General features: G+C 35.9%; 1 protein-coding gene across 4 annotated transcripts in view; it reads left to right on the forward strand.

Moving 5' to 3' along the window:
- TET1 (tet methylcytosine dioxygenase 1) overlaps nt 1-14,803 on the forward strand; it is a 101,519-nt gene extending 86,716 nt beyond the window's left edge. For all 4 annotated transcript variants that reach the window (XM_045195913.2, XM_024561416.3, XM_053923538.1 and 1 more), the window contains 4 exons: nt 2,741-2,830; nt 4,395-4,532; nt 8,068-8,413; nt 12,918-14,803. In XM_045195913.2, coding sequence (XP_045051848.2) covers nt 2,741-2,830; nt 4,395-4,532; nt 8,068-8,413; nt 12,918-13,924 — 1,581 coding nt within the window. In that variant the 3' untranslated portion in view covers nt 13,925-14,803. The remainder of the gene's footprint in view (nt 1-2,740; nt 2,831-4,394; nt 4,533-8,067; nt 8,414-12,917) is intronic.
- The last annotated feature ends 1,900 nt before the right edge of the window (nt 14,804-16,703 follow it).

A 16,703-nucleotide genomic window follows, 5' to 3' on the forward strand; every position in this document is an offset into this window, starting at 1 on the left:
ATAAAGTATTATACAATACTATAGAAGTCTAACAAGAAGTGTGTTAAGCCTTTAAGGAGAAAAGTATAAAAAATAAGTAAGGAACATATAAAGCACTTGATAATGTGATGCCAGTTCTGCCTTAAAATTAACCCATTGTGTTTTCTTTCCAAATATTATGTGATGAAACTGTTAGTGTGTAAATAAATATGTTAGTAATATTGACATGTCTTAAATTTTTATTTATAATGATACTGTTATATAATGAATAAATGTAAAATAAATTTTTGTTTATGGGTATTATTCATAATGAGTAACATTTATTTAAGGCTCACGATACCGGATGAACCACTGATCATTGTAGGAACTGAGCGGAGGCCCGTTTGAGGCAAGGGGGGGAGTGAGGTGTATGCAACCCCGCTCTTGTAAGCAATGTCAAGACTTGGGAGGATCGTTGAAGAGTTTTAAGGAGGAGGGTAATATAATTACACTTGTCTTTTAAAGAGCTCTCTATGGCTGCTCTTTGAATAATGGATTCAGTTGGCTGAGAGTAGGTTTAGCTAAATGAGCTAGTTATGAAAATAGACCAGGGAAAGGTTAATAGTAACTTGGATTATGGTTGTGACAGAGGAAATGATGAGCAATGGTTGGTCTGGGAAGAATTTTTAAAATTAAATAGTGGTGCTATTTCTTGACAAAAGGGTACACAGAAATAGTACCAGGTTGGTAGATGACGTATTATGAATTCAGTTTTTACACAATGGTTTGGAGATTCCCTAAGGGAATTCTAAATGGGGATTATCAGGTTAATAAAAATCTGAAGCTCAAGGGGTAATCTGTGGTTCAGACGGTAATTGGAGCCATGGATGTGGATTTGACGGTCCTACAGATCAGCTATAGGTGAGAAGAGTAGAGGGATGTTGGCTTAAGCCCCAACTGGTAAAGGTCTGATAAGAAGAAGCCTTTAGATTGAAACACATTTATTCTAATGAAGCAATTCGACTTGGGGTTTTTACAATGTGAATGAGCTTTCCATTCATTCGATGATACCAATAATCACCTATACAATCTTTATCTGATTTGTTTCTATTTGCCTCCTTTTTTCCCTAACATTTCCATTCAAAAATTGAGATATTTTGTGACAGTCTGATTTGTAACACTGGATAGTTAATAATATCCTACTGGCAGTAAAACACCATTAAACCACCCTACCCAATACTTCAAATGTTAGAAAATAATAAAAATCTTTTTAAAAAGGTATTTACATCAGAATTCTACAGTTTTCCCCAAATAAATAAAATAATTAATGTGTATAAATAGGAAGTATTTTTAGAGTAGGAGCCTAACTCTCCCTGACTATATTTATTAAAGCTACATTAAGTAACAGACGCAGAAGTATACAGATGAGTGGAACAGAGTAATTTAGATATAAATCTTATGTACATAAATTTCATTTTCAATGAAAGCATCACCATAAATCGGTAGGAAGCCAAAAGGGTTATCACTACTGCTTTATAGTTACCAACGTAGAGGCTTGTTAGAAGCATTCAAGAACTAACTTCTTATGTCTGCATTGCTGTATGGCTTTGGCTTTTATAATAATTGATGAGTATCAGATTTGGAATGCTCTGTATGAAAGTCTTCTGTGTTTGGTTGGTATCCACCAAATTTTAAATAAGACCAAAGGCCCAAACCTTCTTAAATGCCTCCTTCATTCTTGTTCTGTTCCCCTTTAACTGTCTTCCTTTGATGTGACTGATCATTTTTACCAAGTCCTTGACGTGGTTTGGGATTATAATTATGTCTGGCAAACTATCACAGTGGTCCTTCAACTATTGTTTCCAAAATCTTTCTCTTCTCTACCTCATACCTTTTACTGTCATCAGACATTTTTAATAGACTCTTGTCCTGACCCTTTTCCTTTGAAAAAGTCTATTTTTCTACAATATTATTAGTAGTAATCCAGATTCCTTTTTTTTTTCAAATTCTTTATTGATTTTATAGAGAGAGGAAGGGAAAGAGAGATAGAAACATCATTTTGTTGTTCCACTTAGTTTTGCACTCATTGGTTAATTCTTGTATGTGCCCTGTCCAGGGATTGAACCTGCCACCTTGGCTTATTGGGACAATGCTCTAACCAACAGAGCCACCTGGCTGGGGCTAGCAATCCAGATTTTCTTAATGGTGTTAAGTTTCCTCACAGTCCTGCCAAATCTTCCTCAACTTGTAGCCTTTATGATGTAGAAAAGAAAACACTGGTTTTAGAGACAACCAGTTGCCCACTTACTACATTTGAAGCTCTTGGCACAGAATCTGCTACATGGTGTGGGCCCTATGCACATTGCTCTCCTATCTCTGTTACAGAAAGTGGTTGCACGGTGTCAGAATTCTTTGCTTGCACGTCTCCCTTTGCCAGCCACAACTTTCTCTTCATTTCCTTAAAGTGCCCAGTATCATTGAGTAAATACATAAAATATGTTCTCATTTTTAGCAGCATGAGCAGTTTTGCAACTTACTACTAACACCATTTAGATTTCTAATTAGCTTATAACATAGCATTTTAGTTTCAAAAGACTAAAGTAAAGCCTAACAATCACTAATAGTATATATTTCCTTCAAAAATAATCCATGCTATTTTCTACGGTAGCTCTTTCATCAGAGTACGTATGGATTGTGCATCAATTACATATCATTTTCTTACCCTTAAACTCACCCTACATGTCATTAAGAAACAACTTTTATGGACTGTCTTTTCCTATAGGAAAAAAACCTTGAAGATAATTTACAGAATTTGGCCACACAATTAGCTCCGATTTATAAGCAGTATGCTCCAGTTGCTTACCAGAACCAGGTATGTTTTGGGACCTTATGGTACTCTTAAACAAGGTTGGAATTTCTATTTAAACAAAATTACTGTTACAGAAAACCTTTCCAATTTGAACTTTGATCTGTGTTTATTTTAACTGAAGAGCTTTAAAATTATCTAGTGTTTTTAAAGTATTATAATGGTAAATTAATTAAAACTCATGACAGAATTATGATTATTATGAAAACTTATAAAAACAAGAATGTGTGATTGGTTAAGCACATGAAAATTAATCGATAAATGTGATAAAAACCATATTGGTAGAATAAAGGGCATAAACCACATGATACCTCTGTAGATGCAGAAAAGGGAGTGAGTAATCCAACTCTCTTTGATAATAAAAACTCAGCAAACTAACAGTAGTTGCCAGTAGTATGATCCTGCCTGTAGAAAATACTGAGGCATGCACGTACACACACACACAATTACAGCTAATTAGTGGGTTCTCCAAGGGTTTGGGGTACAAGGTCAATATGCAAAGATCATTGCGCTTCTATACACTAGCAATGAACAATACAGAAAGAAATTAAGAAAAAATAATCATCAAAAATTTAAAATTTTGTGCTTCAAAAACGTCATCAAGAAATTATTGGGTAGGGGGGAGATAGTAAGATGTTAGTGAAAGAATACACATTCCCAGCTATAAGATACATAAAGTCTGGGATCTAATGCATGTGAATTAACAATACTGTATTGTATACTTAAAAGTTTTTAAGAGACCTTAAATGGCACCACTACACAAAGGGGTTGAAAAGTTAACTGACCTTATCATGGTAATTATTTTGCAATACATACATGTACTACTGCACACCTTAAACTTGCATGATATATGGCGGCAGTATCTCAGTAAAATGGGAGTGCAAATTTTTAAATAGACAAATACAGGATGGGAGAAAAACTTATAAATCATGTATCAAAGTAGAGGATATGTGTAGCCTTTTTTTGGTCAATTTATTGATTTTTTTAGAGAGAAGGAAGGAAACATCAATTTGTTTTTCCACTTACACATTCATTTTTGTAAAAATATGTTTACATTTAAACATAAATAATAGGTTCCTATTTTTTAAATCTTTAGTGTATTTGTATTATGAACAATATGCTCTCTATTAAATTCCTGGTTTTAATTTAAAAATTTTATAAATTCACTTTCTGTACGGGCTCATAAATGTGTGTGTGTGTGTGTGTACACATACATGTATATGTTTACTTTTTATAGACATTAAAACTCTGCATACATGATTCATGCACTCTTATTAGTCTTTCTCCTTAATAGAATGATTTAGGCTACTCCAGTGGTTGATGTCTATGACCAGTGGGTATTAGTGTCCTCACCCTGCCTTCAGTCACAGTAATTATCATTTCACTCCTGTGTTCTCAGACTCTATCTTGAATGTTACTAAAACTACTCAGTGCAATAACACACTCATTTCAGAAACCTCTGAAATTAGAAACTGTAACTACTTTAAGAACTTTGTCATGAAGTTATGTTTATTCTTTACTGAAATTGATTCTTTCTGTCTCTTAAACTGTGTGTCATGCATTTTTTTAGGTGGAATATGAACATGTCGCCCGAGAATGTCGGCTTGGCAGCAAAGAAGGTCGTCCTTTCTCTGGGGTCACTGCTTGCCTAGACTTCTGTGCCCATCCCCACAGGGACATCCACAACATGAATAATGGAAGCACTGTGGTATGTACCTGGGTGGCTTTGGATTCTAAAAGATCCATTCCTATGTGCTTAGGCTGAGGTCCTTAAATATGACTTGTAATAAACCATATCATATGTTCTACTCCACTATATATATATATATCAGTACTGTTAATATAAATTATTACTGATGTACTTCCAAAAATGTTACAGAACCCCCCTTACTGGTGTGGCTCATTGGGTAGGTCGTCATCCCACAAAGAGAAGGGTCGCCGGGTCGATTCCTGGTCAGAGCACATGTCAGGGTAGTGGGCCAGGTCCTCGGTTGGGGGCATGCAAGAGGCAATCGATCATTGTCCTCTCATGCATAGATGTTTCTCTTTCTCCCTCCCTTTCCCTTCTCTAAAAATAAATAAAATCTTTAAACTTTTTTTTCCTCTGGTGAGGATAAAAAATAAAAAAGTTAGAGAACTAGCCTTCAACATATATTTTGTTGAAACTCTGGAGCTATATTTTAATTATGGTATGTATGTCGGGAGGTAGAAATTATGTGATCATTCAAAGCAACAATTCTGTGCTATCAGACTGGTAGTGAGGAAGTTTAGTAACTTAATGTGTTTTTTCTTTTTGACATCTGTCCTGCAGGGTTTTTATGAGGGGAGTGTGCCAAATTTATCATCTCTTTAATGCATATTGGTTCTTAATTCCAGTGTACATAAAGTTGCATGAATATTCAAAAACTATTTATGTGTGCGTACAGTGTGTACGCATGTAGCCATGAAAAGAATCACATGCCTATAGTGTGAGGTCAATCAAGAGATACTTAAATTAGGTAGAACACCCAGGGTAAAATCTTGCAATAGTTCTTTGGTAAGGGAAACAAGTTTGCTTCAAGTAACGATATTCTGCTAGCCTTGTGAAACAGATCAATGGAGAGTAATTATCTCTGTTGTTGTGATCTGCCAGTTGGTTTGGTTGGCCCGGTATGTATAAGACATAGCTACAGGCTCTTAACCTGTGATTTCAAATGCACAGTCAGATTCATCGCTGCTCAGTGAAGTCTGCCAGAGGTAGACTAAGGAGCCAAAATAACTTTTTGCGTATGACTCCTCTGCACTGATTATGACTATAGTATTTGAAAATGGTGTTATTTCCAAATATTGGAATTTTATGAACCTGCCCAGGTGACTCTTACCAAAAGAGTGGTGTATCATCATCACTTGGCTAGTACATTTCACCTGAGTTGCCTCATTCCAGAATATCTGCAGTCAGGCTGGATTAAGTCACAGTCAGACTAAATTTGGGTTCCTCTTTTCTTGTGCTTCTCTCGCGTCATTCAGTGCTTGCTCTTCTCGACTGCTTTCATCGTTCATGCTGTGAGCTTCACACCTAGAACGTGGCATAATTCCAAATTCCCCCATCTTTAAAAACCTGAATTCTTAAAATTCTACTGTCAGCTCTTCTTCCACCCTGTTTCCCTAACCTTTCTAATTACCTTCCTCATGTCTTGTCCTTACCCCCTTCTTAGTCTCCCTGTGGACAAATAAATAGATTGAAATAAACTTTTACTAGTGAAAGATTCAGGGAGGGAGGTGGGTTTGGCTGGGGTGGGGTGGAGGGATGGGGAGAAAATGCAGACAACTGTAATTTCATAACTAAAAAATTTTTTTTTAAAAAAGGACTGAGCATTAAAAAACACAAAGTGATAGTAAAATGGTAAAATATTGGGAAGAAAAAATGTTGGGAATAAATCAGTAATTTGATCAGTCTTGACTGAGCAAACAAAAAAAAAAGAAAGATTCGAGTTTTTAACATAACTTTTTTAAGTTATTACATTTTAAAATATTGACCTCTGGAGTTCCGTATTTCAAGCCTTGCTGGTAAATGTAACCATAAACATTGAGAAAATAAGTTTTTTTTTAAACTTCAAGCATACTTGACTTTATCATTCGTATCCATCCAATCCTAGCAATCTCAGAAATCAAATCTGACAATTTCACTTATTTCCAGTTTTATGACATCTCTGCCATCTTAGAAAGAGCTCTTAACACTAGGAAAATGTTTTCAATAAGAAATAATGAAACCATTGGTTGTGCTTTTAATGGATCTTTAATGACGTTTGAAAATTATAAATATAGTATATGAAGAATATTATCAGGACTAAAGGTCAGGAATGTTCTGTATTATAGTTCTGTATTTTCATTCCTCTACAATGAACAAAATAAGGACAAGGGCTCAGAGATAGGTTGTGTAAAAGACAGAGTTTTCTTAATTTGTCCTATTTCACATCCAAAATAAAGCCAGGCAAAGTTACTGATATGCTCCTAACTATAATAGAAGCAAAATGGAACAGAAAGGGAAAATGTATCTGGAAAAAATATTTTAGTTATTTCTTTAAAACAAGTAGAATATAATAAATCCTACTAGAAAAGTTAATCTTTTGTGCTTCTTTTTTTGTTTCATATTAATGAAATTTATATGAAATTCTTTTCATATAATGAAAAACCCATCAATATATTTATTGAAGAAATAAATTCACCCTGGCCCTGTCCAGCCTTGCTCAGTGGCTTGGACATCATTCCACAAAGCGAAAGGTCACTGGTTAGATTCCCAGTCTAGCACACGTGCCTGGACTTCAGGTCAGGTCCCCAGTTGGGGGTGTGCAAGAGGCAACTAATTGATGTTTCTCACCCTTTCTCCCATCTCCCCTCTCTAAAAATAAATAAATAAAATCTTTTTAAAAAATCACCCTGAGCCATGCTTGGTGTTGCTCAGTGGATTGAGCTCTGGCCTGTGAACCAAAAGGTCACCAGTTCAGTTCCCAGTCAGGGCACATGACTGGGTTGTGGGCCAGGTCTCTGATTGGGGTTGTGAGAGAGGCAACCAGTTGATGTATCTGTCACACATCAATGTTTCTCTCCCTCTCTTTCTCCCACCTTCCCATCTCTCTAAAAATAAATAAATAAAATCTTTTATAAAAATCACCCTGAAAAGGAAAGCAGAAAAAAAAATCTATAAATTTCTCTAAAATCTGTAGGTGTGAAAATATCATAGAGGAAAACACAGCAAATTAGGAAATTCATTATAATTAAGCTCCCTCTACCCCAAGGAATGTGACACTCTTCAAATATTAAGGAATAGGGTGTTTATAGGCTCAAGTAATATCTTCTTTTTCTTTGAAGTAATATCTTCTTAATAGTTAACATTTAAAATGAAGGTGGTGAATAGGTCACTAATTGTTCCTTAACTTAGGCAGTTAAGATGAAATGTAACATAAAGAAGGCTTAATATTGAAAATATTATAAAATACATAAAAATATACACTATTGTTTACTTATAAAATCAACTCAAAATTATAATGTTCTGCTTACAAACAATCAATTAGTTACTACCATTGAACAGTGTTGGGTGGCTTTATATAGAAGACATTTATTCAAAATTAATATGCCGGTAGTAACCAATTAAACATAGGACAAGAATATAGATCCCTTGCAGAATGGCACCAATAAGAAGGTAGAAATAGCGATGGTGAACGTGCAGGACCTATATTCTCCATTTCATGTTTTCTTCCTATCAGGTGTGTACTTTAACACGAGAAGATAACCGCTCATTGGGTGTTATTCCTCAAGATGAGCAGCTGCACGTGCTACCCCTTTATAAGCTTTCAGACACAGATGAATTTGGCTCAAGGGAAGGAATGGAAGCAAAGATCAAATCTGGGGCTATTGAGGTCCTCACCCCCTGCCCTAAAAAAAGAAAACGTTTCACTCAGCCGATTCCTCGTTCTGGGAAGAAAAGAGCAGCAATGATGACAGAGGTCCTCACGCACAAGGTAAAGGGTGTGGAGAAGAAACTCGTTCCTCGAATCAAGCGGAAGAATGTGACGACAAACAACAGTAAGGCTTCCTCACCTTTGCTTTTAGGTAAGGCCTATAGAGGGCGCGCGTTTTCCGTGCACAGCTTTCCTTGGCAGACGTCTGCAGTTTCCTTTGCACTGTATTCTTCCTCTCCTTTATCTTTGCTACTCTTAGGAATAAGGTGTTATGAAAGAAAATCTTTATGTCAGATATCAATTAAGGTAGCTAATTGTTCTTGTACGTCATTTGTTTTTAATATAGTCTGATTAGAGTTCAAACTACATATAAGACACCAAATATATTTCTAGATACTTAACAAAACCAAAAGTCAACAAAAGAGTGACTTGTGTATTTTTAAAAATTTTCTTCCATTAATGCTTTAAAAAAATTTTTTTTGGTCCCCATCTATTTTGAAGGACCTACTCCTCCCTGGAATACATAAAGTAACATTACTTCCTCGAAGTCTTCCTTGATCACCTTTAGCATCAATTTAAGTAACCTACTCAAATATTACTGAGCACCGCTTTGAAGCGGCCTAGATATTGGGAAGGTGGCCCTGAAAAAGAAGGGAGATGGTACCGTGAAAGAGTTTCATTTAGACAGGGTTGTCAGAAGAATTCACTAAGAGGGAGGCATTTGTGCGAAGTCCTGCAGGAAATGAGACTCTCCTGCGGGGCTTTTATTTGGAGAAATAGCATTCCAGACAGCGAAAATGGCAAATGCAAAAGTCAGGAGGCAGGAATTTCCCTTGAATCCTTGATGTGAGCAGGGAGGCCTGTGTGGCCAGAGCAAGTGTGTGATGAGACTAGTTGGAGATGAGAGCACAGTGGTAAGAGGGGATCTGAGCAGTTCATCTCAGCTGTTCTAGGTGGCTGTGTAGACTTGCTCTTTATTGTGAGTAAGAGGATGTTTACTGGAGATCTCAGGAGAGAAAAGGGTTATGATGTAACCGATACCTAGCATTCTGGTTACTGGGTTAAAACCAGACTAAAGTGGAGCAGGGAATAGAAAAGTAGGATGATCATCATAAAGAGGCTATCCTAACAACTCAGGAGAGAGATGAGATGATGTACCAGAGTGGGTAATAAGGATATGGGAAATGTCTGATTCTGCATATGGTTTGAAGGTAAAGTCAATGGGATTTCTGATATATTGTCTGGAGTCTGGATGAAAAAAACATGTCACAGTTTACCCTGATGTTATTGGCCTCAAGAAACTGGAAGGGTGGAGAAACTACCAACATCTCGTGAGGAATGGAGAGAAAAAAAATGAATTTTAAAAATATAGAGGGAGATCAGCTCACTGCTGTCAGACATTAGGGCTAAGATGTTAGGTAAGCGGTTGAAGAAGAGTGTAGTTCTGACCAAAGGTTCAAGCCGAAGATACAATTTAGGAAGTCAATTTTATACAGTTAGTATTTCAAGCCATGAGAATGAATGAAATTACAGAGAAACTAAAGGAGATAGAAAAGAAGTTTAATCAAGGACAAATCCTGAGAATACTCAATTTGTAGAGGCTTCAGAGATGAGGAAGAACCAGTGAGAGAGACTGGGTGTGTCTGGTGAGGTAAGAATGAAACCACAGGGCACAGTGTTTCAAGGAGGGAGTGGTCAACTGCACCAAATGCTGCTGCTCCTGCGTCATGTGACATGAAGACCAAGATTATGTCACCATCACATTCGGAGGTTATTATTAGAGGGCGTGCTAGAGCAAGTTCATTTCAATAGAGTGGGGTGAGAGAGAAAGAAGTGGATTTACAGGAGAAGTGGGAGAAATTCTTGTGGTTGGCTATAATGAAGATGAATTGAATGAAGTGAGGGTTATACAGTTGTGGTTCATTCCTTAAACAGAATTTTTTTTTAATGTACAAAGTGAGTGAATTACATAATGAATCCCATGTCACTCACATGCTCCCAGCTTAAAATTTTTTCAATACATAGCCATTCTTCTTTCATCTATACCATTACCCAGACCCCACCCCTTAAAAAATGTTATAACAAATTGCAGAAGTCATATCCTATTAACCATTGATTCACCAATATGTGTCACTGAAAGATAAGGAATTTTCATAACCACAAACCAAAAAATCAAAGAATGCCTTAATATTGATCAGTGTTCAAATTATTTCTTTTGTCTCCTAGTTGCTTTTTTTGTTTTTCATAGTTGGTTAGTGTAAATCAGTATCCAAAAAAGGTCACACATTATATTTAGTTGATATGTCTCCTATACCCTTTTTTTTAAATTTAAAACCTACTTTTTTCCTCTTTTTCTGTCTTTCTTTTTTTCACTATAGCAGAAACCATTGTCCTGTAGAGACAAATTCAACTTCAGGTTTTTTCTTTGAAAATTACTATGGCAGGGGCAGCCTCTGTGATTCTTACATTTCTGTTCCTTCACATCGGGATGCGCACAAGTGTCTAATGGTATCGATTGTGTTGATGTTGAGCCTGATTCATGGGTCAAGTGGTGTCATCCCAATTCACTGATTGTATTGCTCCCTATCAGCTTTTTACCTAATGATTTTAGGTAAATTTATATTCTGTGTTGTTTTTTTCATTAGGAGTAACATAGTCTATTATTCCTTTTCCATTTGTTGGTTCATCTTCTTTGAAAAAGAAATACTGCCCTTACCAATACTTGTTCATTCTGAGCAACGGTTCATGTAGGGAAAACAGAATAGATGCTTAGCTGTTTGTCTTTATTCATCAGTTTTCAGAATGCAAGTCAGTTCCCAAGCATCTTCTACTGTGGTCAATTTTTTTTAAATTTAGTATCATTTTGATCTTGTGGTTTTTTTAAAAACATAGTTTATATGACATTGCATATTAAATAGGGTTTTTCCCAACTCAATTTGAAAATGCTTTCTGAAAACAATTCTCAAAGTGTCCTGTCTTTAGTCAGTAGAAACCCACCAAGCTGGCTTCTGAATTTTTTTTTTTTTTTCATGACCTCAATTATCTTTGATAGCTTCTTTTCTGACAAGATATTCCAGGCTCATCTTACATAATCCTGCCCCATATCTAAAATCAGCCATTTCTCCAAGGAACCTAAAGGAAAAAAATACACCATGAATTTATACTGATATTCAAACTTAGAGTTAGAGGGTATTCCTTAACTTCTTTGATCTTTATATTTGTAAGAAAGGTTGTTTATTTGAGGTTTTTTTGTTTTTTTAAGATGAGAGAAATGATAACGCAGACATTTATATAATGATGGAAAAGATTCAGTGAAGGGATAGTGAAGAGGGAAGGCAGAGGGAATTATCATTCCTCTTTGCCTGTAGCTTCATTTTACAGGCAAATATTGAAATCTTATTTTAAGATTCACATAACTGGTTATATGCTACTTGTAAATAACAATCATATCATTTTCATCTTTGTATCATTCCCCAATAGATAGCATCTTTACATGCTAGTTTTTAAATAATATATAGCTTATCAGTAGCCATATGTACAATATTTGGCCCATAACCTCTGGACATCTATGTAATGTTACCCATAAAATCTTTCTTTTACAAATTTTATTCAGTTCGATGAATCACTATTTTAATCTTTCCTTCCCATGATTTATATTTGTTGACAACTTAACCTCTATAATAATAGATGTAGCAATAGATAGCAGCTCGGGATTTTGACGTACCACTCCTTGGGTCGTGTGTATAAATCCTCTTTAGAAACGAGAAGCAATGTGTCTCTAGGTGGTATTGCCCGGGGAGGAGGAAATTGCAGATTTTCTGAATTAGATGTTTACTATATATTGTTAATTATTTTAAAACATAGCCACTTTACTTTTTCTATTTATTGGTCCTAAAATTCACTGTTTTTGTGGTTCCAAAATGTTTCTAAAACTTCAAAACATGGAGAATGGCCTCAACAACAATATTTCCATTTGATGTGATGTTTGTGTGGGTATTTCAGAGCAGTTACTCACATTGGCCAGTGTGATAACAACGATTTACTCTATTGAGTCAGAGAGAAACAAGTTTAAAACACATGTGTTTTTAAGGGTTCCAAATGACTTTTTTCAGCTAACATTTTTTTACGTGACTTCCCTTCAGTAATAATTAACTTTGCCAGTTATGATGCTTTCCATGGCCCTGAAATACTTAAAACTATTACTTCCTTTTACTTTTCTAAGAATGAGAGCATACAATATCTAAAATCCATCTAAACATATCTTTGTGGAGTTAAACATGTCATCATATTATCACCTGCATTATATTCCAATGTATGGTTTTAGTATTTACTTCTGAGCCAGTTCGGTCATTTCTAGTAACGTACTGTTTTACACAGTGGACATCCTTCTGGCAAACTCTGTGTACTTACCTATGATTATTTAGAAAGTGAAGAAATTCTTCAAGGAAAATTGTTGGGTGAAAAAGCTACCAAACTACATCCAATTGTTAATGTGTGTTTGACTTAAAGTAAATAGAACAAAACTGGCCAACATTGCCATAATCAGTGTTTGATTATGTTATTCTTTGTACTCTTTAAAAATACTCTTTAAAAACAGCGATTACCAAAAGTAGTTTGTACTTACCTTCACATTTGGTGTCCTTTTCTCTGTTTAGGGAATAAAACTGAGACCTTGCAACCTGAAACAAGTGAAACTGAACCCAATTTTATCTTCAAAGTTTCAGACAACATTAAAACCTACTCACTGACCCCAGCCATTCCTCAGCCAGTGAAAGAAGCGAACTTACCTCCAACTCTCTCTTGGCCCCCTAAGGCTGCTTCGACCACCGCAGGTTTTAAGAATGATGCATCCGTTTCGTGCGGCTTGTCAGAAAGAGGTAGCAATCCCCACTGCACAATGCCGTCTGCTGGACTCAGTGGTGCTAGTGCTGCTGCTGGGGAAGGCGCTGGAATCGCACAGCCTCGTGAAGAGAGTCCTCTTCCCACCTTGTCTACTCCCGCGTCAGATTCCTGGGCTTGTTCTGAGCCTCCCCCTGGTCCACCTGAGCAGCTAACTTCTCATCCATCAAGCCAGCAGCCCCCACTCATCACCTCTCCTCCTGACCCTGCTTCCTCTCAGGTGGAAGAAGATGAGCAGCGTTCTGAAGCAGATGAGCCTCCGTCAGATGACCCCCTGTCAGATGACCCCCTGTCGCCTGCTGTGGAGAAGTTGCCCCACATTGATGAGTATTGGTCAGATAGTGAGCACATCTTCCTGGACGCCAACATCGGTGGGGTGGCAATAGCGCCTTCCCACGGCTCTGTTTTGATTGAGTGCGCCCGGCGGGAGCTTCATGCCACAACTCCGGTCAGACACCCCAACCGGAATCATCCCACACGCCTGTCCCTAGTCTTCTACCAGCACAAAAATCTAAATAAGCCCCAGCACGGTTTTGAATTAAACAAGATTAAGTTTGAGGCTAAAGAAGCTAAGAATAAGAAAAGTAAGTCCTCAGAGCAGAAAGATCCGCCAGCTAACGAGGGTCCTGAGCTTTCCCCTGAAGTTAATGAGTTGAGCCAAATTCCTTCTCACAAAGCATCAACATCAACCCATGATAATGTTGTCACCGTGTCCCCTTATGCTCTCACACATGTTGCAGGGCCCTATAACCATTGGGTCTGAAGGCTTTCTCCTCTTTTTTAATGCCTTTGCTAGTGTAGTGTATTTTTTCAAGGTGCTGTTAAAAGAAAGTCATGTTGTCGTTTACTCTATCTTCATCTCACCCATTTGAAGGCTGAGGTAAAAAAAAAGGGGGGGGGTGGGTATTTCTTAACTGTGACTATATTTTGACAATTGGTAGAAGGTGCACATTTTAAGCGAAAATAAGTTTTATAGTTTTAAATACATAAAGAAATGTTTTGGTTAGGTGTTAATCTTGATAGAATCACTCAGTTTGGTGCTTTAAATTAAGTCTGTTTACTATGAAACAAGAGTCAGTTTTAGAGGATTTTAACAGGTAATGTGCTATGATATAAAATCAAGATTCACAGTGTTAACTCTACACAGCTCCTGGTGCTTAACCACATCAACACAGTTAAAAATAAGCTGAATTATTATTTCATGGTGCCATTGTTCCAACATCTTCCAATCATTGCTAGAAAATAGGCATATTCCTTTGAAATAAACCAATGAAATATTTTCACTCTTAAAGTTCTCTCTCCTGTATAAAATAATTCATTATTGTTAGTAATGGTTGGAGGCTGTTCATAAATTGTAAATACATATTTTAAAAGCACTTTCTATTTTTAAAAGTAACTTGAAATAGTATAGTATAAGAATCCTATTGTCTATTGTTTCTGCATATTTGCATACAAGAGAAATCATTTATTCTTGCTGTGTAGAGTTCCATCTTATTAACTGCAATATGTATTTTAATCATGTACATGGTTTGCGTTTTTAATGTGTTTTTTCTCACGCAAATATTAGCTACTTACATAAAATAGATCACACAAAAATTGTTAATTATCTCTAAAATTGGAATCTGAAAGCGTATCAACAATATTGATTAACATTTTCTTGAGAACTAAGTAATAGTGGTCTCTTCTGATTTAGTAAGCAACATTGACCCAAATTTACTCTCACTATAGCTTTCTTAATATAATCCATCAAAGGTGTTTCCAAAAGGAGACGGGATATAATAGGATTTAGAAGAGTCAAATGCTTCTAAAGTTTCAAGGTGATAAAATACAAAAATTAAGTAGTAAGAATCCTTCCCATCCCAAATTGCCTTATTTGTTCTGAAAGTCATTCTGATACAGAATAAGAATAACACTTTTATGGAAATATTTTGAAAACAAAATCCTTATCATCACACGCCCCAAGCAAATAGTAAGAATGGTATTACAAATATAGTTCTATTCAAAAGAGCTAATCCAAAGTAGTTTCAAGTATATTAGTTTCGGGGAAATGATAACTCACCTTCTGTGATAATTGCCTATGTCCTAGGTAACAGGAAACTAGGCATCCCATTTATTTTAGTCCTCTCATTATTTTTTCTGTTACTTTATTGATTCATAGCAAAACAAAAGGGATTGCCCAAAACAAACATTTAGAACAAAGAAGAAATTACAATGAAATACTTGATTCTATTAAAATGCAGAGGTGCTATAACATTTAAAGTCTCAGATTCCTTGGGAGTATGGAAAACCTATTGGTGCTTCTCCCTTGGAAATGCCATAGGAAGCCCACAACCGCTAACACTCACAATTTTGGTGCAAAAGCAAACAGTTCCAGCAAGCTCTCTAAAGAAAAACAAATTATAACATATTAAAATAATATATGGTGCAAAGTATTAGTTTCAAGCTTTGACTAATCAAAGTAAAGGAATATGAAGGGATTGTATATAACAAAATGTTCATTGGTAGACCATCATCTTGTACAAGTAGATTACAGCTTTTGAATATGTAAAGTAGGGTAATTCATTGACTCGTTTTAGTATTTTGTGTGCCTTAGATTTCCGTTTTAAAACATGTATATTTTTGTGAGCCCAAGGTTTCTTATACACATAAGTATATAAATGAGTGGTTGTTTATTGTTTCAGCTGCTTAAATAAGATATTTACTGGTATTAGACTATCAAATACACCCTTGTGATATTTCGTTTTAGTTTTAGGCCTTAGCTCCCACAAGAAATTATTTTCTCACCATATTTAATGGATAAAGCTTTAAAATCCTTTATCCGTCCACCCATCTCTCCATTCTTCCACTCTTATTGAATGTTTGCAAAATTTAAGTGTTAGCTTCTTTTTTCTTTGAATCATCGCTCATGACAGTAAACTTGAAAAATTAAAGTCTTAGAAAACACCCTTACATATATTTTTCAAAGAAGTAGCACATTTCCTTCAAAACAACCCATGTGATATATCTGCAGCAATTCAAATCTGGTCACTAACTTTAAATAAGTTCCTAACCAATCTAAACTTGAAGCACCAATGTTGATATAGGGAATGTTGGGATTTTTGAAATTAGTTGCAGTTAACCAAAACAAGTACATGAAAATATCTAGTCTCAACTAAAAATGTCTCCATTCAGTTACTGTAATTAACACCATGAATCGCCTGCTCAGCTGATAACCCCATGATGGGGACCACACATGATTCCTGCATTGTTGGACTCGTTCATAAGTTTAACCATCCCATTGTGTTCCCTGTAATTTTTTAATAGCTCGTGCTTATGTAATGTTCTGCAGCATTGTGATTGTCTGCTGGCTACACTGCTGTTAGAATGTTCTTTTTCATAAAGCGAGGAAATAAATTTGTTTGAAATGACATTTTCACTCAGAAAACTGGTCATCTAACATTTCTCCACCTCTATTATATTTTACTGTAGTGATCACTTTTGTTTTACCTTTTTTTGTAGCACTCAAACTGGGTTTTCAGTCTTCTGACTTTGCTCACGGAATG

This window comes from Desmodus rotundus, chromosome 4 (genome assembly GCF_022682495.2).
Source record: "Desmodus rotundus isolate HL8 chromosome 4, HLdesRot8A.1, whole genome shotgun sequence".
NCBI classification, from domain to species: Eukaryota; Metazoa; Chordata; class Mammalia; order Chiroptera; family Phyllostomidae; genus Desmodus; species Desmodus rotundus.